The sequence below is a fragment of the Equus przewalskii genome, chromosome 6 (genome assembly GCF_037783145.1).
Source record: "Equus przewalskii isolate Varuska chromosome 6, EquPr2, whole genome shotgun sequence".
In the NCBI taxonomy this organism is placed as follows: domain Eukaryota; kingdom Metazoa; phylum Chordata; class Mammalia; order Perissodactyla; family Equidae; genus Equus; species Equus przewalskii.
Genome location: NC_091836.1, coordinates 31,088,406 through 31,115,506, shown reverse-complemented (window position 1 = coordinate 31,115,506; position 27,101 = coordinate 31,088,406). Strand labels below are relative to the sequence as shown.

General features: G+C 46.7%; 1 protein-coding gene across 31 annotated transcripts in view; it reads right to left on the bottom strand.

Annotated features, from left to right (window-relative positions):
• The window catches only part of GRAMD1B (GRAM domain containing 1B), a 227,559-nt gene that overhangs the window by 104,531 nt on the left and 95,927 nt on the right, over positions 1-27,101 (bottom strand). For 21 of the 31 annotated variants that reach the window (XM_070625090.1, XM_070625089.1, XM_070625088.1 and 18 more), the window contains exon 2: positions 22,407-22,484. In XM_070625090.1, the coding sequence (XP_070481191.1) occupies positions 22,407-22,484 (78 nt within the window). Of the gene's footprint in view, positions 1-2,023; positions 2,068-2,665; positions 2,805-22,406; positions 22,485-27,101 lie in introns of those variants that run through there. The other 10 variants (XM_070625119.1, XM_070625094.1, XM_070625116.1 and 7 more) reach the window with 3 other exon arrangements.

The window sequence follows — 27,101 nt, the reverse complement described above, 5'->3', positions numbered from 1 at the left end:
AGGAGAGAGGCTCAAGGACTCTCTTCTCAAGTCCATCCTAGGACCTTAATGGTTCTGGGCCCAGACCGAAAACTTCCTGAACTAAACTCCCTCCAAAAGGTTTGGGCTGCAGAAAGTTGAAGAAAAAGATCACACTGCTTGGGTGAAATGGCATCTGTTTCCATGACCAATCAGGTTCCCTCTTGTGGTCAAGGTCCTGAAAGTAAATGGCAGTCTCAGGAATGGTCCAGCTCCAGGTCTAATTAGATAATCTGCAACCTGGACTACGGGATGGCAGGGCCTAAGAAAAATAAAGCGGTCTCTGTTTCTACGTCCATATGCAAATGCAAACATAAACACATCTCCAAACTCCAAACTGCCAAGTAACTGCCCAATCCCCCAACTACACCTTGCCCAGAGCATCCCCCCCTGCAACCGCCACCCCTGCAGAGCCAGCTGGTTGATCTCAACCCCTTACAACTTCAAGAGCTAGTGGACTAGGAGGTTTGTAAGTGGTAAGCCTGGCAAGAGATGCCACTTGACATCACGCAGCATTACAGCCAGACGGCAAACTGCTTGGAGCAAATTGTTTTGGATCCAAACATACTTGCAGATGCCTGCTCCCATGGCTGCCACTGCACACTGCCAAGAGGGTACAGCACCTTGCACCATCCATGCTCAAAGAGCATACGCAAATTTTAGTGGAAGGAGGGAAAACAGAGGGGAAGAGGGACCGAGGAGGGAGTCCAGGACGCCCGTTCTCATTTAGTTTTGCTCTCCCTAGCTCCTTTCTGCAGAGAAAATGAAGTATTTGACAGATCTAAGCTAGTTAAAACAACAGATGCAGGTAATTTTCACGACTGTGCAAACTAGAGGATGAAAGCCCAGAGAGGTTAAGTAACTTGGATCAGATCACACAGCATGTGGGGGTGGGAGAAAGGAGCCAAAAACCCAGTTCTGTGATTCCCAGAGACTTGTCCTAACCATTTTAACACGTTGCTGCCTGGAGCACTATTGCTGCTTAGGTCTCCTACCTCATTCTCTCTTCCACACACACATTGGGTACCCAACCTGCTCCAGAAGTCTGAGCCTCGTCCAGTCTTCCATCTCGGAGAGAAAGGAGACCCTGCCATCTGGCCAAAATGGAAGGTCCCCAAACCAAGAGCTGAGATACTCTCGAAGGACTACAGGTCTCTCCCTGCACACAGGGGCTGGGGTTGGGGCTTACAGCCTAGGCCTCCTTAGATTCCCCATCCACTCTCCATGGCTCAAGCTCCTTGTTTGGAAAAATGCACAGAAAAACAAATTTCAGATTGCAAGCAGGATTGGGGAGAGATTAGAAACCTATCTCAGGAACGCCCTCTAGCGTGCCTACAGGGTCCATGCAACAGAGCACCCGGGCAGCACCATTCCCTAGAGGTGCCCGAACCCGCACTTCCATTGGGGCATCAGATGAGCGGTGGGAGGGGACAACAGCAGCATCTCCCACTTAGAGACAAACTCCTCGCCAATCCCAAGGCCAACATCTGCTGCAGGATGAGAGGCAGTCTCTGCTCTTAAGACTGTCCAGCCCACATTGACCCCACCCATTCCTTATACAACAGGCAGAGGGAAAAGAGAAGCAGAGAGAAGATGAAAAGGAAGTGTGGAGATGACACAAATGGATTAAGAAAGCTTGGCAATGCTGGGAAGAGGAAGAGGAGGGAGAGAGAGAGAGAAAAAAGGAGAGGGATGACAGGATAAAAATAAAACAAGGCAGAGCTAAAGAGAAAGAGAAACACATAAGTCAGCCCAGCTACAGACCCCCCACCTGCTCAGACTTGTAGGCACATAAAGGCGAGGAGTGTGCTTTGTGGGGCCCAGCCCTTCCTCCCCTCTCCTGATGTCCTCATGCTCACGTCATTTCCCTCCGCTCTGACACAGCCCCTGGATGCTCAGGAGCGGTGGGCTGAGGGAGAGGAGGGGAGAGAAAAGTGAACCAAAGGCAGAACTTGCCGAGCGAAGCCACTTACGCACAGTGCGGCCGGCAGCATTTCCATCCTACCTTTGCTGTCGCCATGTCAGCCGGCTCCATGGTCTCTGCTTGGCCTAAGGAGCAGCGGCACCATCCAGAGAGAAAAGGCAGAGTCACAAACGTCCACCCAGAAAGAACAAACCACCCCTCTGGAAGGTCGGGGAAAATAAGAGACCTCTTTCTATTCTCTGGCCCCCTGGGACCTCCTCTGCTGGGGGGAGAGGAAAGAGCCTTAGGGTCTGCAGCAAGTTGGGAGGCCTGCCCGTGTTCCCACAGATGCCCATATCAGGCTGAGTCAGGGGGCATCTCCCCTTGCCTGGTCCTTCTTCCCAGGAGGATGGTCTCACCAGGGCTCCCCCTGCTGGGGGAGAGCACGCAGAGATGGAGGCCCTCCCATCACCCAGCCAACTGGTACCCACAGGTCAGGAAGAGGGGAGCATGTGGGAAGAGGCCAGCTGGCGGGAGCTGAGCAAGTGCTGGGGGTAGCAGGAAGGGAGAAGGCTAGGGGTTTGGGGGGGGGGGCGGGTGTGAGAACCTCAAGAAAAAGGTGCAGGCACTCAGATGGAGGCAGAAGGTGCTGTGCAAGGAGGTGCCGGAGCCACAAAGCCAGAGCTCAGCACGGCAAGGTGGAGAAGGCAGAGGGAGAGGAATTCGCCCGGTGAAGCCACTCACCTTGCAATAACATTCAGACTCACTGAGGCCTACACAGGAGCCAGGAGCGGGCGGTTCACACACCCCCACTCCACTCCCAGAGACTCACAGCCTCTGTCTAAAGGTACATGAGAGCAGCCGGCAGCCGGGCTGGATCTGCAGAGGTCCCTGGCTCTCTCGGAGCAGCCTGATTGGAGGAGCAGGATGACTTCATCCGGCCCCATTCATCACTCTAGGTTTCCTGCCCAGCAGGGACAGGCCGCTCGGCTTGCAGTGACTACAGCTTCCTCTCTGGCCCATTTCACTCAGGCAACCTGGGATAGGCTGTGCCTGTCAGGGGCAGCCAGGGGAGAGGGATCAGAGTGCTTCAAGCCCTAAAGGGAAGAAGGGAACAGGCTGCTCACATTTCTAGGAAAGCGTAAAGCCTCTACTTAAAACACAGTGCTTATATTCACTGGGTGCATTTGCTGGTGCCAGCGCCAGCATAAAAGCAAAAGAGCAACCCCCCTCCTCAAAACCAGCAAAGGACTGAGGTTGTATGCTCTGGGGAACCACTGATCTTCCTGCCACAAAGTTAAATCAAACACATTCCAATCTTTAGAGATATTTCTCTCAATCAGAGAGAATAACCTACGGAAATGCAGAGCAGTATCCTCAAGCATCCCTAAGCACCTCCTTCTTAACATTTTCCCTCTGTCAGCTTCAGCTCTCCCAGCTCTTCTCACGTGCTAACCTGGGCTTGCTGTAAAGGGGCTGATTCCTTCACGCCTATGGTTTCAGACCCACAAAATATAACAGGTGGAAGAGAGCTTAAAGCTTCGGCTCCATTTTACAGATGAGGAAACTAAAGTCCAGAAAAAAAGCAAAAGAGTCAAAGAAAATTCTCCCAGCACTCCTTTTCCAATTCCACGTAGATTTTTCCTCAAAAATGGTGAGATCCTGAGAGAAACGGTGCCCTCTCATTCCCCCCTCCTCTCCCCTACTCCCAATCCAGCCCCTAGAACACAGAAAAGTCCAGCAAAGCAAGGGTTAAACAGAGATTAACATATAAGAGAATAAAAATGAAGGTTCTGATCCTGCGATCACCCATCCATTCCCACCTGCGCTTCCCTGCATCCTTTCCCATTACCCTGCTCCTCCTCCAGCCCGACTTCACAAAGAAACCGTGCCTTCACGTAGAGCAACACAGGAGGAGAGAGTTTTCCAAAAGAACGACGACACCAACAATTCTACCAGTTTATTTTACCAATGACAGCAACAATAACAGTAACAACTCCCATGTGTACAGTGCTCCACAATGTCCAACGCATTTTCAAATCTATTACCTCATTTGATACTCACAGTGGCCCTGTGAGGTTAAGTATTGCTTTCCTCCTTTCAAAGATAGTTAAACTGACATTCGGAGACTTTAAGTGACTTGCCCAAGGTCACATAGTCAGCACAGCAGAGCTAGGACTCAAACCCGTGTTCACCGACTCCAAATGCCTTTCTATTAAACATCATACTAGCAAATCTCCCACCACTTCACTCTTTCCCTCTCAATCTCTCCCACTCCTGCTCCCCATTACTACAGACTCAGAGAAGATAAAACCTTAATTACTTTGATATTTCCCTTCAGGACCCCCCCACTCTTTTTCAAAGATGGCAAATTATAAGAAAATACATTATCAAACATTAGGAAAAAAATCTGGGGCCTATCTAGAGGTTGGTATACACATTTAGCAAATCTCCTGTGTCCAACGGAAACTACTCTTAAAAAGAATCATCAAAGATGCATTCACGTTCGCTTTATTTAGCAGAAAAGTAGACCAAGACACCTGACCAAATTGGTCAACTATCAAGATTAAAATTAAGGGGGAGAAAAAGAGATGTGTACCCCGCTTCTTGGAGGTACACTATTTTCTAGCCATCATAAACACAGAATACATGACTTCTCCCTTTCCTAGCCCGTCTTACTCTATTAGTTAAGTACTGCAGGTACTTAACAAGATATATTACAAAAAAACCAAAGGTGTGGGGGCTGGGCCACTTCCACATGGCGTCTCTGCTCAGAGGTCGGTAACGTTCCTTCTGGCTATCGCTGTGGCCTGCCGTCCTCTCTGTTCCTGGGCTGATAGTCAAATGTACAAACAGATGGAGAGCAGAAGGCGGGTACCCACAAATGAGGATGTTCTGTTTCATCAAAATCACACAGAAATTGGACCCACGTTAATGGGGCTCCACCCAGTCTCCCGAATGACCAAACACATTTACCTACTTGGTTCTTAAAGGCATCCAACTGTCACAGAGCCCTGGAGGGTGAGCACAGTGGAGGGGGTTTAGGAGAGCTGCTCAGCCAGGAGAATCCATGTGTATTTTACGAAGCAATTCTTCTGTCTTGAACTCAGGGCAGCAGGAAGAGTGCTATTAACTATGGAACAGACAACCTAGAAGATGGGGCAGGGTGGAAGGTAGGGGATAACGCTAGGCTTTAATGAGACAGGTGAGAAGACGTGTCCCAGAGTTCAAAGACAATTCCAGGAATTGATCCAAATAACTTGGCAGGGGATGGAGAAGGTGTGGTGAGAAGTACAGGCACCCAGTTCCCTGAGGACAGCTCAGAGGCTGGACACTGCACCTGCTTCTTTAGGAAGTGTCTCCTCTACAGCAGCTGCCTTTTGCTGGGAGGGGCTGCCAGGAAACCAAGTAAAGCTGTTTCAGACCCCAGTCAGAGTAACTTCCCCCTGCTGCACTATGGGATATGTAGTTCTCTGAGTAAAGGGCAGGAGCACCACCATATTTGCATTGCTTATAAAAGGTGCAGCCTAATCACTCTGCCTGTCCTGAGACTACAGATGTGGATCAGATGCCTTTGCCAAAAAGTTATAATTCCTGCTGTCTAGAGTCTGAGTGCTGACTGTAAACTGGAAAGATGGCAACGAAACAGGGACGACGCACAGAACGACAGGGGACTAGAAATACGACAGACCTTGAATGGTCACTCAACATCTTCTCTTCTTGTACACAGAAAATGGCAGCTTTTCTCAAGACGAGAAGAGACAGAAAAAGGAGGAGGAAGAGAGAAAGAGAGGGAGAATGAAGGAGAAGAAGGGCAGTGCATGTGTGTTCCTAGGACTGTGTGTGTCTGTGTGGAATGTGACTTCTCATCTCTTTTGCTTGTTAACCATCAACTCTTTGGAGAGGCAGTTGAGCATAACGAAGAGCAGGCCTCTCAAGCCATTCTGCTTAGGTTTGAATTCTGACTCAACCACCCACCATCTGTGTGACCTTGAGCAAGTTACTTAGCCTCTCTGTGCTCCCATTTCTTCATCTGTAAGACAGGGATTGTAATATTCCTCATTTCATAGGCTGCTTTGAAGATTAAATGAGAAGACATGTGTAAAGAGCTTAGAATCATTTCTGGCACACAGTAAACACCACCCAAGTGTTAGGTGCCTTTAAAAAAAAAAGAAAAAATTCAGTGGTTCACCTCCTGTCTTGCCCTATCCACGAGACCTCTCCCCACAGAGCATGAAATTTTAAGATCTCTGTAGAGCTGATGATGGTAGAGGTTGACTGGACAGAAAACAAACCCCAGCTGCTATTTCAGGCGAATAAACACATTAAAAAAGTGCGGCAAGGGGCCAGCCCAGTGGCATAGTGGTTAAGTTTATACACTCTGCTTTGGCGGCCTAGGGTTCATGGGTTCGAATCCCAGGTGCAGACCTACGCACTGCTCATCAAGCCATGCTGTAGCAGGCATCCCACACACAAAATAGAGGAAGATGGGCACTGATGTTAGCTCAGGGCTAATCTTCCTCAGCAAAAAGAGGAAGACTGGCAACAAATGTTGGCTCAGGGCCAATCTTCCTCACCCCCCCCGTCCCCCCCCCAAAAAAAGTGGGGCAAGACAGTCATTAGAATAAGGAAAAAGTAGAACAGGAGTAACGAAAAGAATGACAACAGGAGACGCTGGCAGGTAAGGCTGAGCGGTGGTGGACGTTAAGGGGGACGTGTAGGGGAGTCTGGGAAAAAAACTGAAGAAAATAAAAGAGTCCAAATGAAAATAAAGAAGGGAAAGAAAGATTCACAAAGAAAATCTGAGAAACTGATCAGGTTGGAAGTGGGAGGAGAAAGGAAACTAAGCAATTAAAAACTCAAAGTGGAAATTTCCACGAGATGATTTGACCGAAGTGTCTGAGAGGAGCTAAGAAACTGTCTGGCATGAGGAAAACTAGAGAGACGGCAGCTCGTACTGCAAAGTTCGAGTCTGAATTGGTCTAGCAAAGCTGAACTGATCTCTGGGAAGGTCGGAGTGCTGTCGGAGGACTGGGGCACAAGAGTTTCCAAAGCAGCCCACACAGAGGGGGCGAGATGGGGGTTCAGGTTCTAGAAGGAAAGGAAGCAGCCTTAGGGACCAGTCAGCCATGGTAGTGCCCCCTCAGCCGTGAGGGGATGTCAAGAAGAGGGAGGAACGGCTATTTGAGGACAAGTCTCCGCTGGAGGGATAAGGGGACCGTGCCTGGCCGTCAGCCTCCCACAGCAGCTTGATCACGGAGCTCACACCTTGTGCAAGAGTCACGTCTTGCTGGCATCGGTGCAGTTTTACTTCAGAGCTCCTCAGGGTGAAAACAACAAGAGAAGCAGCGGGGAGACCCACCTGCCCCGGCCGCTGGCCATTCCTGAGACTTCACAAGCGACAGGGCTATCAGTGATGTTACCTCAACACCAGTCTCTAGGCCTGGATGGGACAATGTAGCATAGTAGTTAAAATCTAGAGCCAAATTACCTGGATTCATATTCCAGCCCATCATTTAATTGCCATGTAATCTTATACAAGTTACAAAACCTCTCTCTAAGCCTCAGTTTTCTTATCTAGAAAATGGAGGTAACAGTAATAACCATTTCATAGATAATGAAATTGAAATTGAAATTGAAAGGAGCACACAGTGTCTGACACATAATAGGCACATTCAATAAACCTTAACTAAAATAATGATGCCTTTATAATTACTATCTTAAGGGCACTCAGGGGGTTGGGAACAATGGGAACTCCATGAGTTCCCCCAAATCTCCAAGCCGTCTGCACATGGTGCCAATGCAAGGCTAGCACTGGTGTGGTTACACAACTCCTTGCCTTCCCTACCATCTCCAGGCCCGATCACACTGCCTCCAGCCAGCAGCCAGTCTCTGTACTACACTTTCAAACAACAAATTCATGCAAGTGCTTCACAAATGGAAAGGGTCATAAAGTATAAGGCTGTCAACTCTCCCACTTTCTTCCCTGGAGCTTTACCCCCATGCCCGTACCAATTTTCACCAAAGACCCAGAGACAGGATGCAGAGGACTTCGGAGCCTTTCACACAAGCTTTTAGGGTGAGAATATATAGGAAGCCACAGGATTAACCAAGCAGGGGGTCAGCAGGGAGGGGAGTGGGGGGAAGAGGCCAATAATATTGCCTGACCTTTTTATGGTGCATGGTAAAGGGAGCCACACGTTCCCATTGTACGACCAAACACTCTACTGCAGACTACGGAGGCAGGTGCTGGCAGAAGAGTTAGGATGGAAGACCTGGGGGTTGTCTGAATGCCACTGGAACATCACTGGATGCAGGCCACTGGAGAGACCCTCTAGTGACTACTGCTGAAGCTGAGAGAAAAACAAGACAAGGTGACAGACAGACTGTGGTCACAGATCCCTGGACAGTCCAATGAGAAGCAGCAGCCTCAGGGACTCCTATTGGAGAAGAGTGGCTTCACTCCCCCATTCCTCTCTGTAGCTGCCAAAACAGGCCAGCGGGAAACTCAGGGAGAGTCTCCAAGTCAGGAGTGTTCCCCTTCTGCTCTCAGGTCTCTAGGGAACTGCGAAGGAGGTAGAAAGATGCAGCTACAGACCCCACCAATTCTTGGGCTGGGGCTGGAGAGGATGCAAAGCTGGCAACATGCAAAGGCAGGTGTGGAGGGGAACGCAGTGCTTCCAGAGCCCACTCCCTCTCCACACTGCCCTTAACCCTCTTTCCGAAGGAGACTGGCCCCAAGGTGGAGGTCTGCCATGTACCACTTATATCCAGAAAACAAAAACAGACCATTAAGCTATGGAAGCTGGCTGGGGCTGGAAACAAAAGAGTGACCAAGGAAAATACCATCTATACGCCCAAGGAAGAACTCATTGGCCCCAGAGGACTCTGAGGAGGAGATCTAAGAAGAACATACAAACCCATCTGCACCAGCAATTCTTCCTTTTCACTGGCAGCTCCCTTCTCCTAGTGTCCTCTCTTCCTAAGAGGGGGGAGCTGTCCTGCCAGGCAGACATGCCTGCCCTCCGCGGTTGAAGGAGTGGAGCCCAAGCCACTCCCCTTGCCTTCTGCCTGCTGACTCACCACTGATCTCACTACTGAGGAGGGATCAGACGGCCACGCCCTCCTCTCCTGGCACAGCCAGGGCCGGCAGGGGTTGCTGGTGAGCCCAACGGAGAAGGAGGACAGGCAAAGAACTCTTGCAGCCCATGCAAATACCGACAGGAGCTTCACCTGGTACCTGCAGAGAGGTGAGTTCTGTTCTGCGGGTTAGGCATGATAGGGAAACCAAAGGAAAGCATCAGAAGGAGATCCTGTCAAACAAAAAATGTACTGGATCTTTCCTACATATACCTTGTTCATTAAAATCCTAAGGCACTTCTCAAAATCAACAGGGCATAGGAAACATACTCAACAGAGATTGTTTTAAAAACTGACTTGGTAGGGGCTAGCCTGGTGGCGCAGCAGTTAAGTGCGCACATTCCGCTTTGGTGGCCTAGGGTTCGCCGGTTCAGATCCTGGGTGCGCACATGCCACCGCTTGGAAAGCCATGCTGTGGTAGGCGTCCCACATACGAAGTAGAGGAAGATGGGCATGGATGTTAGCCCAGGGCCAGTCTTCCTCAGCAAAAAGAGGAGGATTGGCAGCAGATGTTAGCTCAGGGCTAATCTTCCTCAAAAAGAAAACTGACTTGGCCCTCCGGCATATTTCACTGGATTACTCAGAATCCTTGGGGTCTATTCTCTCCTTGTCAATTTGTTTTCTGTTCTGTCTGGTTTTGAAGGCTTCCAAGAGATAACCGTCATTAAAAGACTCACTCACACACCTCCATATCTGGAGCTTCCGATCTAGGAAGTTGGTGAAGAAAGATCCATCAGATCCAAGGAAAAGCAGGAGGTCTGCACTGGACCCCAAGTGTCCCAAGAGCCACATGTCCCCTTTCTCCGGGAGGAGTCGTATAACATTGCAAACAAAAACGTGAGCTCTGGAGTTGAGTCTCAGCTTTGCCACTTATAAGCAGTGACAGTGGACAATCTAAATCTCCATTTCCTTATCTACAAATGGGTAGAAGAGGACATAGGGTTGCTAAGATGATGAAATAAGGTAGCACATGTAGAGACTGCATTGAGCATGCAGTAAGTTCCCAAAATAGGAGCTATTACTTGTAACAAGAAATCACACCTCAGAAATTACATGTGCCCACAAACTAAGTACACAGACACTCTGTTTTGTCTTGTGTTTGCTCTTCACATTCATAGATTTGCAGTCATTTCCTCTAATTAGAGATTTCTTTACTGAAAGAGATCCCATTTCCTTAGCAAATGTCCCATTCTGGAAGTTATTCACAGAGGGACAGATAACCACTTGATGGAGGGATTGAAGAAGAAATTCATGAATTAGGAAAGAGTACAGAGTATTTGACCCCTGAAATCCCTTCTTCAGGGCTCCTTCTATAGATCTCTGTTCTATACCCTTATTTACGAGACAACTGATTTAACTATTAGTCAGATGCAAATCCACCCATAGTTTAAAAGGCCCAGAAAAGGAAACACAGGTGATAGTTGTTTCAATTCTAGCGGGAAAAGGGTGGAGCAGGTGAAACTGTTCACTTTGTAGATCCCAAAGCAAGTCTGTCGAGGAGCCAAGTTAATAAACTAAGAGATTCAAAAGTCCAGCCCTGGGTTCTATTACTAACTCACTCATCACACTCATATAAAGAACAACACAAGGGAGCTTTTGTGTGTGTGTGTGTGTGCAGGGGAGGTACTCAGACATCCTCCACTCCCTCAGCCCCTCCCCTCTTTCCAGCCCCAGGACCATTTTGAACCCGGGTTACAACGGGCTTCTCTGCATCTTAACAGAAGAGTTTCACCTTCAGACTGAGGAGGAATGGGAAAGAGAGGGAGTGAGCCCAGCAGTTAACTGACTGACTCTCACGTGCCTGAGGAAAAGAAGAAAAGAAGCATTGAGCAACCTGGAAAGCTGGTGACAGATAAGATGAAATGATTAATTTAATTATACATCCCCTCCCCCATCCTCCTTGCTGCAGAATGGTGACTCTTGGGCTACGCAGAAGGGAGATAAGGAAAAAACAGAAGCTACATACTAATACCAGTGTCCCCAGGCTAGGGCTAAAAAGGCACCAAGGGTCTTCAAGAGGCTTCTTCCAAAACTCATGTCACAGGCCAGGAATGGGACACCTAGGCCCTCCCCATCCCAGCCCTATTAAATTGTGTACTTGATACTAGCCAGAACAGGGATAACAGGAGGCTTCCAGCTACAGGGCATGTTTCTCAAAGTGTGGTCCAAGACCACTTGAGTCAGAATCACTTGGGATATGTGTTAACTATGCAAATTCCTAGGCCCACCCTAGTCCACATATCTCGGAACTAGAGAGACAGGCCCAGGAATCAGCACACTGAGTAAGCTCTGCTTGTGATTCTGAAACCCATTAACAGATTGAGGACCACAGACTTAGAACCCTGGTCTCCCAACTAGGCTGCTCATTATCAAGGGGACATGAACACATACCCATGCAGTACAGGAAGAAAATATTAGAGCTTATATTTCTTTTTATCTCATCCTTTTAAAATTTACGATTAATCATATAATATACAAAACATTATTACAGTAGTGCATGTATATAATTTATATAAATACATTCATACATTACATTGGTGGCATATGCTCAAAAAATGCTCAAAAAATTTTTACTGATAAGGGTTTGCAACCAAGCTGGAATATCAACTTCTGGTACAATGGCTTCTTCAATACCTCGATGGGAAAGCAAGGAGTGGTCTCCGCAAATAGCTGCTCTGAACTTACAGTATTAATCAGTGACACGTAGAGAAGAGAACCCAGGGGTCTTGGTTTCCAAGTGCATCTCAATCCTAGAGTAAAAGGGAGGCAAGGAATGCAGTGCAAAGCATGGCAAGCCTGCAGGTGGAGTCTCTGCTTGAGCCCATGAGTTGTCACCCACTCCCATTCCTTCCTCACCCTGGCTGGTAAGAGGATGCGCTTTCCTCCAACAGAAAGTAGGGAAGCTGGGGAATAAAATTTACCTTCAGTCCTGCCAGCTGTCCAAATCTAAATCCCAACTATAGCATCCGCAGAGATAGTTTTCTGAGCTAAAATTAATACCCTTCTTTCTCAGGCAGAGAAGAAGAAATGCTGGAGTAGGAGAAACACAGAGCAGGTGATGGTTACACCTGCAGACAGTTCTGCTGACAGCAACAGAAGCAGCCAGGACTGCCAGAGAGGAGCCACAAACTGGGAACTCGGGGAGGGAGGGGCAGACAGGAGCGCCCACTTGCTTCTCTGCCCTTCCCCCAAAGTCAGAGCTGAGCCTCAACCTAAAATAAGGTTCTCCTCTCTACTATCCACTTGCCACCATGTGCTGTCTTCCCCAAGACCACAAAATCCCCTGTGCAGGTGTGTATGTGACGCAGACAAAGGAGGACACATGAGGGGCAGTCACAGATCAGACCATTTCCATGACCATGACAACGTCACAAGCATTAATAGAAGTACAAGGGCTAGTCGCTGGCCCTCAATTTGGGCCACAGCCACAGAATCCTATAACCATAGAATGTCAGAGCTAGCAACAGGCCATAGAGAGTTATCTATGTCCTCATTTTCTCATTTAATATTTACTGAACACCTACCATGTGTCAAGTTCTGTACTAAGTGTTGGGTGCACACCACTGAATAAAACAAAGACAGTCCCTGCCCTCATGAAGTTTAGGGACTAGAGAGGGAGACAGACAACAACCAAGCTAACGAATAAACACAAGTATAACATGATTAGTGCTAAGATGGAGAACAAGCTGGGAAAGTGAGGACCGAGTTTAGGTGAGTGGGTTCCCCTGGCAACTAAGGAATCATCACATGGCCTCTCGTGGACCCATTGCTGGCTTACCTAACCAAGTTCTCCAACTGCCATTCCTCTAGGAGCTCAAAACTCTCCTCCAGGCTTAGCCCAAATCTCCTGTTGGCTGACAACAACAAAAGCTACCCTTTATTGTGTACCAGACACAGTGCTAAGGCCTTTCCCATTTTATGTCATTTTGATCTCCATAACCTCCACAGAATAGGTACAATTATCTTGGTTTTTAAGGAAGGAAACAGATTCAGAAAAGATAAAATGATTTTATGAAAGCACCACAGCCAGCAGTTGGTAGAGGCGGAATTTAAACTAAGGTCATTCAGTCTTCAAAGCACTCCTGAGTTCCACACGACCACTGCAGAGAGAATCTTGTGCCTGCCCCCAGCACCCTGCCACAGGCTCAGAGAATTTCTTACTCTGCCATTCCCTGCTGGGTGCCTGCTGTGTACAAGTTCTGGGTGGTCAGGACCTGAGGAGTCACCTCATCAGAGGAAGGACTCAGTCTCTGTTCGCCACCCTCAAACTCTGCCATGTCAGCATCCCTGGGGAGAGGACACCTGTCAACAGATGGCTAAACAAGCACGGGCATCTACACCTATGCGTGTGTGTAAGTGTGCGTGTGTTGTGTGTGTGAGAGAGAAGAGAATCGAGATCAAGTCACCCACTTCCTCCAGCCCCTACCCACCTTTGAAATCCGTTTAGCCTCTCTCACTCCCTATCTTCTTCCTTTTCTCTCCCTCACTCCAGTTGTCCCATCTTTCCTTTTTCTTAATGCTGTCTCTCTCTTCACAAAAAAACCCCTGCCGATAAGCTTCCATGCCCCTCTCTCTCCAGTACCCACCAGCCTCCTGACTAAACTCTGCCCCTAGGAGCTGAAACATTTTTCTCCTCCAGGAAACCTTCCCTCTGCTTGTCACACAGGCCAAGGCACAGTGTGTGCAGCTGGGAGCCAGGGCACCACAGTTCTGCCAGGTAGAAGGCCCACATTAGGAAAAAGCGTCCCACACCTGCTTTCTGCTCAGATCTCCCCAGCGGCTGCTCAAGCAGTTCTGGGGTCAGAGCAAAGTCCCAAACAAGCAGAGATAAGAAGGGAACCCACAAAGTCAACACCCCTAAATGCCTCGCTGGTGGGCCTCTATAATGGGAAGAGAATTATCAGGACCCCCAAAGACACCAGCACCCCTGCTCTAGGCACCTTAAATGAGACAGAATACATCATTCTCTACAGCACTTACTCTTGGGATTCGAGTTCTTCACCAACTGGAGCAAGTGACCATGAAAGAGGAAAATGATGATACTTGGCCAGTTATGAACAATCCAAGAGTTAAGTACCCTCCTTGGGAGACCTGCAGTGAGGCCCAGTCAAGCCTTCCATCCATAGCAAAGGGCCACACGGCCTCCCTTGGTGGCACCTCCACTATCCTTTACCTTCAGTCTCTTGCAACAGATCACTGTCCCCCTCTTGGGGCCTCCTGGGTCGCTTGGTAAATGACAACAATATCCCCAAACGTGGGAGCCAATCCCCAAAGCACCCCCACCTCTGTGAAGAGCCCCAGGTGATCCCAAACCAGCCAAAGACCAATTCCTCGTGCCCTGATCTCCAGGGGCCCCCTGCACCTACTTGGCTCGTAGAAATGACAGCTTCTTCCTCAAGGAGGAGACGTGGTGGTGACAGGCCTGCTTTACAGCCGTGCTGCAAGAGACGGTCTCTGAGTGCAGGTTCTGCACCATGCTGGGCTCAAGGGAGGGCCAACCACATGGCAGCTAGCACCTCAAGAGCTGAGGGCTCACTCTGGAGCTGTGTGGACTTGCTGCCTCTGCCGCTCCTTCAGCTGTCGACCGTGGCTCCTGCACCTGAGTTCTCCCTGCCCTAATGTTCAATACAAAACACAGGCAGGTGGAGGGCCCAGGATGGGAGAGCCTGAGGCTCCCTGTTACCAGGATCCCTTCTGCCTTCAGCCCAAGCCACAGCTCCAAACAGAGCCCTCCTCCATTTTCCAACATCTGGCAGTGCTCTGGGCACTAGCTGAGTTTCCTCTCCTCCTCTGTCCTCAGGCAGGGAGGATGGAGCTGTACCTGCATGTGATGTCAGCTGCTGGTGCGAGAAGGAGGGGGAGGCCAGCAGGCACTGCTCCCAGAGGGCTTGCTACTTGGCTCCTTCCCCACGGTGGGGGAGCTGCCTGGAGAGAGCACCTGAGTGTCCGCAGGGCCATGGGGAATTCATTGGCCAAGCAAGTTGATGGAGCTGGGGTGCTCTGAAAATATGCTATTTGCGGATAATTTCTGGGATAGAATAAGCAGAACGGAAAACATCTTTCCTTCTAATAGGAAGCTGTCTATTCTTAGCAGGCCTGCATTCTGCCCTTGCTTCAGCTCTGGAGGCTTATCTTTTGGCCTCCAATTCCATTACCTTGGTTTCTCCATTTGTTCATTCATGAATTCCACAAACATCCGCTGAGCACTTACTCTGTGCCAGACATAAGAGATCAGTTTGTCTTCCAGGGTGTCATGGGCTAGTGGGAGACAGATAAGTAAGCCAAAGACTGCACACCATGGGGCAAGTCTAGACAGAACGAACCAGAGCCTACTACGACACCTGTAAAATAGGTGTGATGAAACTTGCCGTCTCTACTCCAATAAGAAGACTTGAGGGTGAGTTTGAGTAAGATGTGTAAGACACGAACGTCTCTTAAGCTAGTCAGAGAAAAGGTGACACAAGAAATCTCCAAATTAATTACACCCAAACCTTATACTACTCCCATTCCACCTTCCTTGATCTTAGGAGATGATCTCATTTCCTATTACACAGAGAAAACAGATCCTGCTGCTATTAATCTCACCTTCCCACCACATCACCTACATCCACATCCATTATTATAACCAGTTCACAGCTAATCCTTTTATCCGTGATCTAGGTCTCTCTTTTCTTGCCTCCTCCGAAACCTTGCGTCCTTATCTTTCAGTAGGTGGCGCTATCCAGCTGAGCAAGTTGGAATCCCAGGACTAACTCTGAAGACCTCCCTTCTCTCTCACACGTGATGCTCAATCCATCAGCAAGTCCTGGACGTTTTATCCCCTACATATATCTTGAATTCATCTCCTTCTTTTTCTTCCCTACCACCATCCCAAGTCCAAGCTACTGATATCCTCTGCCTGGACTATTATAACTGCCTGCTAACTGCCTCAGCTGATCTCTGCATCACCAGGGCTGCCTCCATCCTTCACATTGTAACCTTTTCAGAATGCAAATCTGATCTTGTCACCTCCCTTCTTAAAGACTTTCAACGGCTTCTTGATGCTCCTAGAATAAGACTCAAGTCCTTGTCATGACCAGCTAAACTCCTGCCCATCTCATCTCATCTCATCTGTCTCACCACACTGCTTCCTTCTCACCTCAGACTCATCCTTCTGGTCTTGGCTCAATCATTACACCCTCGACCTCACCCCTTCTCTCTAGGTCCAATTGCTTTGATACACTCTCTCACGGAACCGTGTTCCCTTCCTTTAATACACATATCCAAGTTTGTATTTTCCCTGCCATATACTGTGTTGTGTTAATATTAGCTCTTCAATAACACTGGAAACTCAATGAGTAGACAGCGCATAACTGATAAGTGTTTATCGAGTGAATGGATGAATGATGTTCTCTCTGAAATTCTCGTCCTTGACCTACTGGTTTCTACTTCAGAGATTTAAAAAGTGCTTGTGTCTCCCTGTATTAAAATAAAAATTCTCCTGAATCACCCCTGCCTTCTCCTGTAGGTGCCATCTTTATTTCTCTTCTCCCCAGGCAAACTTCTAGAATGAATTCTCCATGCAGTCTCTTCTTCTTCCCCTCATATACACTCTTCTAAAGCTGTTGTGTGGTTACAGATGACCTCTTAATTGCCACTGCAGAAGACTCTTTTTAGTTCTTATGTTCCCTAACTCTACCCTCTTTGTCTCTTTTTGACTTTCTTGCTTATATGATATTTCTGTCTCCTAGTTCTCCCAGCTTCCCTGGGTAATCTGCAAATTCCTCCTTCCTTTGCCTTCTGCTTACACTTTCCTAATCCTAAGACTCTTGGCTCAACTACATTCTCATTTCCAAACAAGTAGTTCTAGTCCTGTCTCCTGAGCTTCAAACGGGTAAAGCCAGCTGCCTAATGTATCTCTCCACTGGCATGCTCCATGGGTAGTTTAGACTCTACATGCCTGAATTAAACTCACTACCTCCCCTGCTCTTCAAATTCTTCCCCCCTTATCCAATATTTTTATAATAATAATAGTATTAATAATAACGGCAAGCACATATATAATAATAGTCGTGTGCCAGGCACTATTCCTAGTCTAATCATTATAGACACACACACTCAAGCCTCTCAACAACCCTATGAGGTATGAACTATTATTATACCCATTTTATAGATGAGGAAAGTGAGGCACAGAGGTGAAATGATTTGCCCAAGATCACACAGCACGCAGTGGAAGCACAATCCCAACCCAGGCAGGCACTTAACTTCTAGACTCTGCTGCCTTATATTTGCTGCCCAAGTCAGAAACCTCAGGTTCACACCAGACACCCTTCCCTGACCCAGATGTAAGTCCTATCAAACCTACTTAACAAGTTTTTTTCAATTGGTTCCTCCTTTTCTGTCCTCACTACCATAATTCAGAAATTTGTCCATCTGGGCTCAGCTTAAATGCCACCATGTCAGTGAGACATTGCTGCCTACCCAACTTAGAGTAGCCCCAAAAAGCCTTGGTCCACCATGTCACCCTTTCTCATTTTCTTCACAGCACTTATTGCTACTTGATGTTTTCTCATATATTTGTTTATAATCTATCTCCCTTGCTAGAAAGGAGAGACAATGGTTATCTTGTTCATATGGGTACTCCCCAAAGCCTGCTAGAATAGCTAGCATGTAATATGAGTTCAATTAATACTTGTTAAATGAAACAACTGCAACAGTTTCTTTCCTTGTCTATCTGCTTCCAGTGTTTGCCCCTTAAATCCATCTCTCACACTAGGACCAAAGTGATTTTTCTCATAATACCTGGGTGTGACCTTGGTACCCCCTTCTTCAAAGTCCCTCACTTGTTTCCTATCATCTATAAATAAAGCCCACTCTTTATCATGGCAGGATGTAACATGATCAGTCACCTGCCTACCTGTCCAAAGATGATTCCCAGCCACTCACTAGCTACCCTCCTCCTGGGACACGATGTGGCAGCAATACTGAAATACTTGTAGTTCCTGAACACGCCTTGCTTTCTCACGCCTCCATGCTTATGCACATCTTGTTCCCTTGTCCATGTGACGGACTCCTACTCATCTTGCAGCTCTCAGCTGAAGCACAACCCCCTCCATAGAGTCTTTCCAGATATCAAGGCCCTCTCCCTGCCCCCCGCACCCCTGCCCTCGCCGCAAGCAGAGTATCTGTGTGACTCTTGGGCTAATTTCTTAATTCCACTGAGCCTCAGTTTCCTAAACTCAAATATGAAGATAATAATAGCATCTATTTGATAGGGTTGTGTATGTAAGATTCATTACACAGGGCTAGGCACATTAGCAGACAAATTCTAAATTTTATCACTTTATACAAAATTCCGTATGTCAATTATTACATTATATTATACTTGCTTACTCACAGGTATGTCTCACCATAAGACAATGAGGCTCTTGAGGTGAAATACCACACTTTAATCTATTTATCCTTAGTGTCTACATCTGACATTTTGCAGGTGCTCGATATGCTACACATTCTTTGTCTCTGCTTCTTCGAGGACAGAAGAGTACAGATTTGCTAAGAAACTGAGAGCCAAAATCATCACAGTACTAGCAGCTACTACTTACTACCTGCTAAGTTATCAGGCATTTTCCATAAGTTCTCTCTTTTATCCTTTACAAGAAAAGACTTTCACAAATGAGGAAACTAAGGTTGAGTAAAGCTAAGTAAATTGCTTTTAAAAATGCACAGTTAATAAGGAAGAAAGGAGTCAAAATTAAGTCTGTCTGATGTTAAGGCTCTTGCTCTTTCCAACACACCACGGTGCCCAGCGCACACACAGTGAGCCTCTATTCATCTGGCAGCCTAGACTCCAAGAGGCTCCTCAGTACCTTGTAGACAGTTCATCAAGGTTTGAGGCACACAAGCCTGCGTGCAGGAATGGATACGTTACCACATGTGGCCCTGCCTTGGCACTCGCTTACCTCAGCCCTGATCAGGTCTCAATTTTCCTACTAATAAAAGTCTTCCTGGTCACTTGCTACCACATTCTGTTGAAACGAACACTATGTCCATAAAAGGCCCTTAGTAAAACAGCTCGCTTTTCTACAGTGCTGGCTTTGTTTGAAAGTTCCTGCCATTGGGTGAATGCATCAAATAAAGATCTGGAGACTTGAGAAACCCTCACAATTGATCCAGTATGGGCTGAACCTGCCCAGAACATGACTGTCTCCCTGCACCCACCTACCCTCTGCCCCCATCATGGGTCCAAAGGTTTTCTTCCTTCAGGACAGAACACTGATCGAAAGAGGAAAAAAATTCTCAGAAGCCCTCAAGTTTGGACATCACATTGAGCCATTTCCTCCTTTGCTGTAATGTGGACATTTTCTAGACTACAGTAGGATAGCTGTTTTGTCTAAATATTGTATCTATTCCAAACGAAACACGAGAAAAAGAAAAATCAATGTTTTATTTAACCAGTTAAATGTGCACCTCATACTGAAGGGTTATAATTTTGATCTTTAAAACAGAAATAAAATCGAAATTTTTTTTTTTTTTTTTTGCCTCTCTATGAAACTACCTTTCATCCTATAATTGATCACATGGTTTGGTGAATTAGGAGCAGCCACAGAAAAGGGTCCATGTTACCCACCTCACACTTGACCACTTTCAATCCATGATAATAATATCTGTTCTACCTGCCTCCCAGGGAAGTGGCAAAGAGTAAATGAGATGATTACGTGAAGGCCTTGCCCGTACAGGAAACACCAGTGTAACCAGCAGGGTGCGCTGTCCACCAAATAGGGCCCAAAACAGCTTGCGTCTGCCCCCACCATTGCTGAAAATCTCCCCAGGGTGCACATCTCACACTTGCCCCAGGCCAGGATGTCACAGACCAACATGCAAAATGCCCTAGAGAGTCTCCTAATTGGGTCGAAACATATAGAGGAAGGATCAGAAGCAGGGTGTAGGGGTTTGTTCTGAGCTGAAGCTGGGTGATTAATTACCACTCTGGGGACTTGTTCTCTCCAGGAGAACAAACTGGCTGAGAAGAGAAAAAAAGACTTCATTCAGAAAGGCCATGATGAACACGTTCCAGTCCTGAGTTTCCAAAGGGAGGGGTCCACAGGGACCGCCATGGGAAGCATACTTCTGATCACAGCGCTCTCTGTTTCCCACACTGCCCAAGATGAGCTGGTGCAAAACTATATTCACTGTCTACCATGAAGAGTTCTAGAGGCTGTCAGTGAGCCAGGGATAGGAAGAAAAGACCAGGAAAGACATCTAGAGGAGTTTTCTGGGCAGAGGTTTGGATGGGAGACTCTGTAACATTCCATTTGGTTGAGGGAGTGGGCAGAGACGGAGATAGAACATAATTTATATCAACATAAAATTCCAAATAGCAAATAAAAGGTAGGGCTTTCTCTAGTCAGCAAGCAGCCATGTCCTAGAGTAAGAGATGAAGTTGCCTCGGGAAGAACTTGGAGTATGTTCAAATTCAGCACTTTCCTCATCTCTCCCACAAATGCCCCAGCAGCAGAGATGAAATAAACGGGCTTGAGGAGCTGACAATCATAGAGCTGACGGGTCAGGAGCAACTGAAGACAGCATGATCAGAAACGGACCTGGGCTGTAGGCTTGCGGATGTGCAGGGCACACAGCACAGAGAAGGGGCTGTGCTGGGGGAACTCTATGGTTCCTTCTAATTTTGAAAGTACGGCTGATGAAATCCAGAAAGCATTGAAAAGAGAGTGTAGGCCACTCTAGAGACTGAGGGAACTGCCATCAGATCATAACTGATTAAGCCTCTTGACAAGAATGATTAGTCTTTGCCCCCGGAGGCCTCATGCCTCCATATAAGCTCTGTCTAAATCGATGAGCTGAACTGTTAATTTTGCTTAATAATGAGCACGAAACTGAGAATGAGGGCAAGACTTTATAATCTAAAGAGAGAAGGATTACAGAGGTCCCACCCTCTCCCCCAGGACACAGTCCTTTTTATGACACACCATGTAGCTTTTCCTTGAACATTTCTATTCAAGGGGGTCAGTTCATCCCTCTCGAGGCCTATCCCACTGTAGTACAGCTCCAAGCAGGAAAAGGTCTTCCTTATCCTGCAACGAAGTCCGTCTTGCTATAAGTTCTGCCCCTCTGGTTCCATTTCGTAGGCTTTCAGATACTTAAAGAGTGCTGTTATAATCACTGAAAACTTCTCTTTTCCTGGCTGAACCCCTTTCCTTCAATGGATCCTTAAAATGCTACCAGCGATTATCCTGATCCTTCTTTTCTAGACTCTAAGTTATCAATATTCATTTCCAAAGAGTTGGGCATAACACACCAGATGTGACCAAACTAGTACAGACTACAGCGAGACCTGGTTTTTTTTTTTCCTTTTTAACCATACTCCACACTGCCATTAATGAATTCAGACTTTCAAAGATCGTTTGGTACTTGTGTCACATTACTAGCTCATATTTGGCTGGTAAATCAAACCCTCAAGTTCTTTTTCACAAGAAATCTTGTCAAATTAGGCTCCGTGTGGTAATACTACACTTAAGAAACTATTATTTTGGGGGCCGGCCCGGGGTTCGCTGATTCGGATCCCGGTGCGGACATGGCACCGCTTGGCATGCCATGCTGTGGTAGGCATCCCACATATAAAGTAGAGGAAGATGGGCACGGATGCTAGCTCAGGGCCAGTCTTCCTCAGCAAAAAGAGGAGGATTGGCAGCAGTTAGCTCAGGGCTAATCTTCCTCGAAAAAAAGAAACTATTATTTTATATATATGTGTATATATGTAATATAAATACATAATAGCACATTTCCTTTAAAAAAATCTCCTGGTTTTCACCCATTGTTCTATTTGAAATAATACTAAATCTTGATTCTATCATCCTCGGTGCACTCCACTCCCTCTCAGCTGAGTGTCTGCCACAAGTTTGATAAATGAGGTAAAAGTATACTGCTTTTTCATCCAGTTTGTTGATAAAAAACAGTAAACAGTGCTAGACCAAAAGCAGGGCCCTCTGGTATGCCAACTGAGACATCCTTTTAGTCAACATCAATACAGTCAACTTTCTCTGGGCACAGCAGTCTAACTTGCTATAACAGACCGCTCTCTGTCTACCATTCATAGGTGCTACGTGAAGCAGATGCTGGCTGGTCCTCATTTCCTGAGTGTTTAACTAGTCGTACCTCCCTCTCACTTCTTGGGTGAATATCCTGTCTTTCTAACCAGTCTCTGAGCACAGAGGTCTGGCAGTCTCCAAGCCCTCCTCAGTTTCCCACAGTTCTCACTTGTGGCAGAAGCACAATCTTACTCAAACATGTTGACCCCGCCCCCCCCACCGTGATCTCTGCTTCCATGCTCTCCCTCCTCCTTTGACCTTACCTTTCTTCTCGGGCCAGAGGACTCAGGAACCTGTTCGAGTCATCGTCGTGGCTGCTCTGCTGGCTACTCTGTTGGCTGCTGAGGAAAGACACAGGATATGAACCGTTAACGTTTGGCCTCTTTCTCAACGCTGGGGGAGGTCATTAAGACTTCAGCTAGACAAAGAGATGGCGTTACAAAATTTTAAAGATGCAAGCTCCCCGTGTAAGTTTACATGGAAAGTGTACTGACACAGTAGATATGAGAAGTGACACAAATGTGGTGCAAACACCACCCATCACACCTCCGGCAGCAGGGGAAATCCTGACCTATCACCTAGTTCTTCCCGGGCTACATAATCTCAGTGAGCATTCTCTGTATGGGGCCTCTTCACCTCTATCACAGGATACCAATTTCATTCTTCTTCAACCTCATGGGAGACTCTCAAGGGGCTGCTGCAGACTTGGGAGAAGAGGTGTGGAGGGAGGGGAGAATTCCACAGGAAGAAAGACTTCATGGGGCAGGGGTCACCTGGCCTGCTTCCCTGCCTCCAGGGAAGGCTGAGGAGGGTGAGGAATAAACGAAGGACAGAAGGTAGAGTCCTCACGCCTTAAAGCCCTGTAGGCAAAAGGATTCTAGAGCTTCAGCCCACAGTTTACATTAAAGGTATATGGGATTCAACTGTCTTCCATCTTACTTGAGAGGAATTCAACTGTTGTCCATCTTACTTGAGAGAAAGAAAAAAAAGTTCAAACACCTTATGACACTAACTGAACAAACAGCTGATGAACAAATAATTTTTATTAATTGCTAACTGTGACCTATTCCAGGCATCTAGTCAGGAGTCCCCAAACTACACCCACAGGCCACATCTGGAGCTTTCTGATGTTTCACAGTCCCATGAGCTAAGAGTGGTCTTTGCTCTTTTAAATTGGTTGGCAAAAAAAAAGTTTTCTTAAGAGTAATATTTCATCACACATGAAAATTATGTGAAATTCAGTATTATAAATAAAGTTTTATTGGAACACAGCCACTCCCATTAGTTTACATACTATCTACGGCTGCTCTTTTGCTACAACAGCCTAGCTGAGTAGTTAAGGCAGAGCTGAATACGTTAAGCAGTGGGACCTTTAGACCCACGAAGCCTAAAATATTTACTATCTGGTCCCTTACAGGAAAACTTACCAAACTCCTGTTTTGCATAGATTCTATTAGTAACAAATTCCTATATGTCACTATAATCCAGGCTCCAGTATAACCAAAATCGTTTCCTTGTTCTGGTGGATTGCTGAGCACAATAAAACACATTGATCTCCATGGAGTATATTCCTTAGACTAGATCCCCAGTAGACTGAACTCGGAACAATCTCGTAGGGTAAGTGCTTGCTCCAGTGCCTGCACACACTCTCCCAAAGAAGTGCACGATTTTTTGTGGTCACAGTTATATCCATACTTTTATGTTCTTTTCTTTCAGCAAGAAGAAAACGAACTTAGAAGCCATTTACATCAGATTTTCAAACTCACACAGAAACCAGAACAGCACCACACACAAAGCCCAAGTTGCCTAGCAGAACTAAGTGTGTACACAATCTTTTTCTCTTTCATTTACTCAACACAAAGTCTTTTTGCTGCTTGTCCACTGTGGAGTAGCTACTCATCATTTCCTCTTTGCCAGGTCTCACAGACTTGCCTACTAAAAAATCCTTACAACAAAATTGCACTATCATGTTGTTGACCCACGAGATTTCTTACAGCGGGACTGACCTGTTACATGCATCAAGCCCCCTCTTCTATATAACCTGGGATCCATGTTATACTATAGTAGGCAACCCACAAATAATTAGAACTCAAATTCCAAAGCAGACACAGCTCCAGAGGTGAGCATCAAAGAGAAGAAAACCAGTCTATACCATCAGGAGCTCACGCGAGAACAAGTAGAAGGGGGAAGGTCTTTGGACTCCAAAAACCTCACAGCAAACAGGGCTCAATCAACCCAAACGACCATAGTCATCATTACAGCCTTGGAAGAGATAAAACTCACCTTGATTATAGCTATGATGGGCTGGTTCTTTCCTCTCACTCTGACCTCCTCTGACAATCAAAACCTAAAGCTAAGGAATAAAAGGGGCTCCCAGATCTAAATGACGACGTGCCAGGGTTTCAGAAAACTAATTCTGAGTTGATATTAGCAAGTCATCCCACTAGATGGCACTGTTGACTTCCAAACCAGAAACTCGAGGCCAACCCATCCAGGGCTTCTGGAACCAAAACTAGAACCAACCTTCTGGTGCCCCCTTCTGGCCTTCCCATTGCTTAGAAAACAGTTCAGAGGGTGCAAATGAAAGCAACAATGGATCATCTTCAAACTGCTTATCGGTTCTAAATAATTAAGAAATACCAACCTATAGGCATCTGATAAACAGCTGTATAATGTCCTCTACGTACGCATATGTCAACAAGAGGCAGCACCAAGGCAAGAGTTAAGGCTAGGCTCTGGCATATGCTGCCTGGGAGTGAATCCAAGCCCCTCCACTTCCTAGTTACATGACCCTGAGCAAATTATTTAACGTCACTTTCCTTACCTACAAAATGGAGACAGATGTGAATGATAGTCTTACCTGGTAGAGCTGTTTTGAGGATTTAAGAATGAACATATGTGAAGTATGGAGAACAAATGCAAGCTCTTATTCTATGCAAGGTATTGTTTTGTGGGTCATGGAAAATAAAGACATGAATCCGACAAGGATCCTGCTCTCAAGGTGTTTACAATCTGGAAAGTAAGATTCAATATAAGCCACTACATTTAAAACGCAGAAAATGATAACTCTCTAAAGTAAATATTAAATGCTACAGAAACAGAATAGAGAAAGATCACTTCCTCCTGTGGCCGGTAACAGAAGACAGTCTCGACAACAAGGGTTTTACATGGACACTTGAAATTCAGATAGATTTGGGACAAGCAGAACTGAGAAGAACAGGCATTCCAGTTCAGCTCCTTTACCAAACACTTCTCACGCACCAGGCACTGTGCTAGGAGATGGGGACAGAAGGAGCTCCCAGTGTAGGAGGCATGAGTAGTCACTGCAGCGAGATGCAGCAACACTAGAAGGATGGACAAGGGGCAGATGGCACACACTGCTGTGAGGGGTTAAAGGGAACATGTCAGAGAGGCAAACACTGAACAGGAGGGACTGCAGATAAATCCACGGTGGCAACAGCACAGGATCCTTCCTCCTCTAGAGCCCCCAGAACGGGCCTGGTCCTCTCTCCTCCCATTGTTAGAACTTAGTTTTCAAGAGTCTTAAGTGAGATGGATGCCAACTACTCCTCCACTCAATCCCATGAAATAAGACTGCTGGGCAGAATTTTCAGAGATTCAGACATTGCCTCACCCTCTCACATAAACGCTTTCAATTTTCCTCTTACAAGAGCCTTTTCATCTGATACAGGCCACCTGCATACCGGGGCTCATCCTGCCCCCTAAATGAATCTGCCAGTCTTCCAAGGTCATGAAAAAAACAACCTGCATTACTAGGGTGTTTACAGGGGAGTATGGAATGCCAGAAAGTCAAGGGCCACATCCCCAACCACTCCATTTTAGTCAAGGTTTTGGTGGGACAGGTGTCCAGTCTGAGCTCTACAGCTTAAGGAAGTTGAGAAATATGTGTTAGAAGCCTGAAAAAGGGGGCTGGCCCCATGCCCTAATAATTAAGTTTGGTGTGCTCCACTTTGGTGGCCTAGGTTCAATTCCCAGGCATGGACCCACACCGCACAGCAGGGTCCACAATGTGGCAGTGACCCTCATGCAAAATAGATGTTAGCTTGGAGCTAATCTTCCTCAGGAAAAAAAAAAAGATAAAAAAGAAAACCTAAAAAAACGCTAAACAAGGATTCGGAATGACCTAGCCTGGGCACCAGATGACTAAAAAGTCAGCTTAACACCACAACAAAGGGAACTTACATAAGCAATTGTTTGCTTTCCCCCAAAACTCAATCCTTCCCATTGTAAATTCAAACTTCAGATAAAAATCACTATATAAACTAAATTTTGAAACACTAGACCATGTTACTAAATAAGGTGGCAAAGCCCTTCTTTAAATTCCAGAATATTCCTGAGGGAAAGCAGCTGAAGCAAATCAAATCCAGAATCCTGGTTTTGTTGCTAGTGCTGGGAGCTTATCCTAGACACTGACATTAAACCAATACACTGGGAAGGGCTGGGAAAAATCTGTTGTCACTGGAGGCAAAGCACACGGTCAGAAGCAGAAATTCAGAGGCTATGATCAGGAAGCTCACAATGCAGGCTGAGTAAATTCCCATGATTCCACTGATCCCACTACCGCCCCCACCCCTCCCCCACCCCCCGGGCCCCAGCAGAAACTTGCAGAAAGTACAGCCTAAACCCACAAGCCGCCAGGAAGGGGTCCTTTTCCCCACTGGGAAGAACAGCCTCACTGCTAGGGAGAAGGAATTTGGCACCTTTTCTGAGTTGGTGCTTCATAAGCAGAAACAGCTCTTTCACTCCTAGACAACACTCAACAGGTCATGCCTCCCAAACCCAGAAGGTTTTGAGAGATTCAAGGGATTCCAAGCAGTTATGGGGACTTGCAAGCTGTAATTTAGTATTTCCAGAGCGTAATGGAAACTGTACATTTACCCACACGATGGCTGTGCAGACTAATTTATCGCATTTTTTTGCTTTTGGCTGTAATCAGA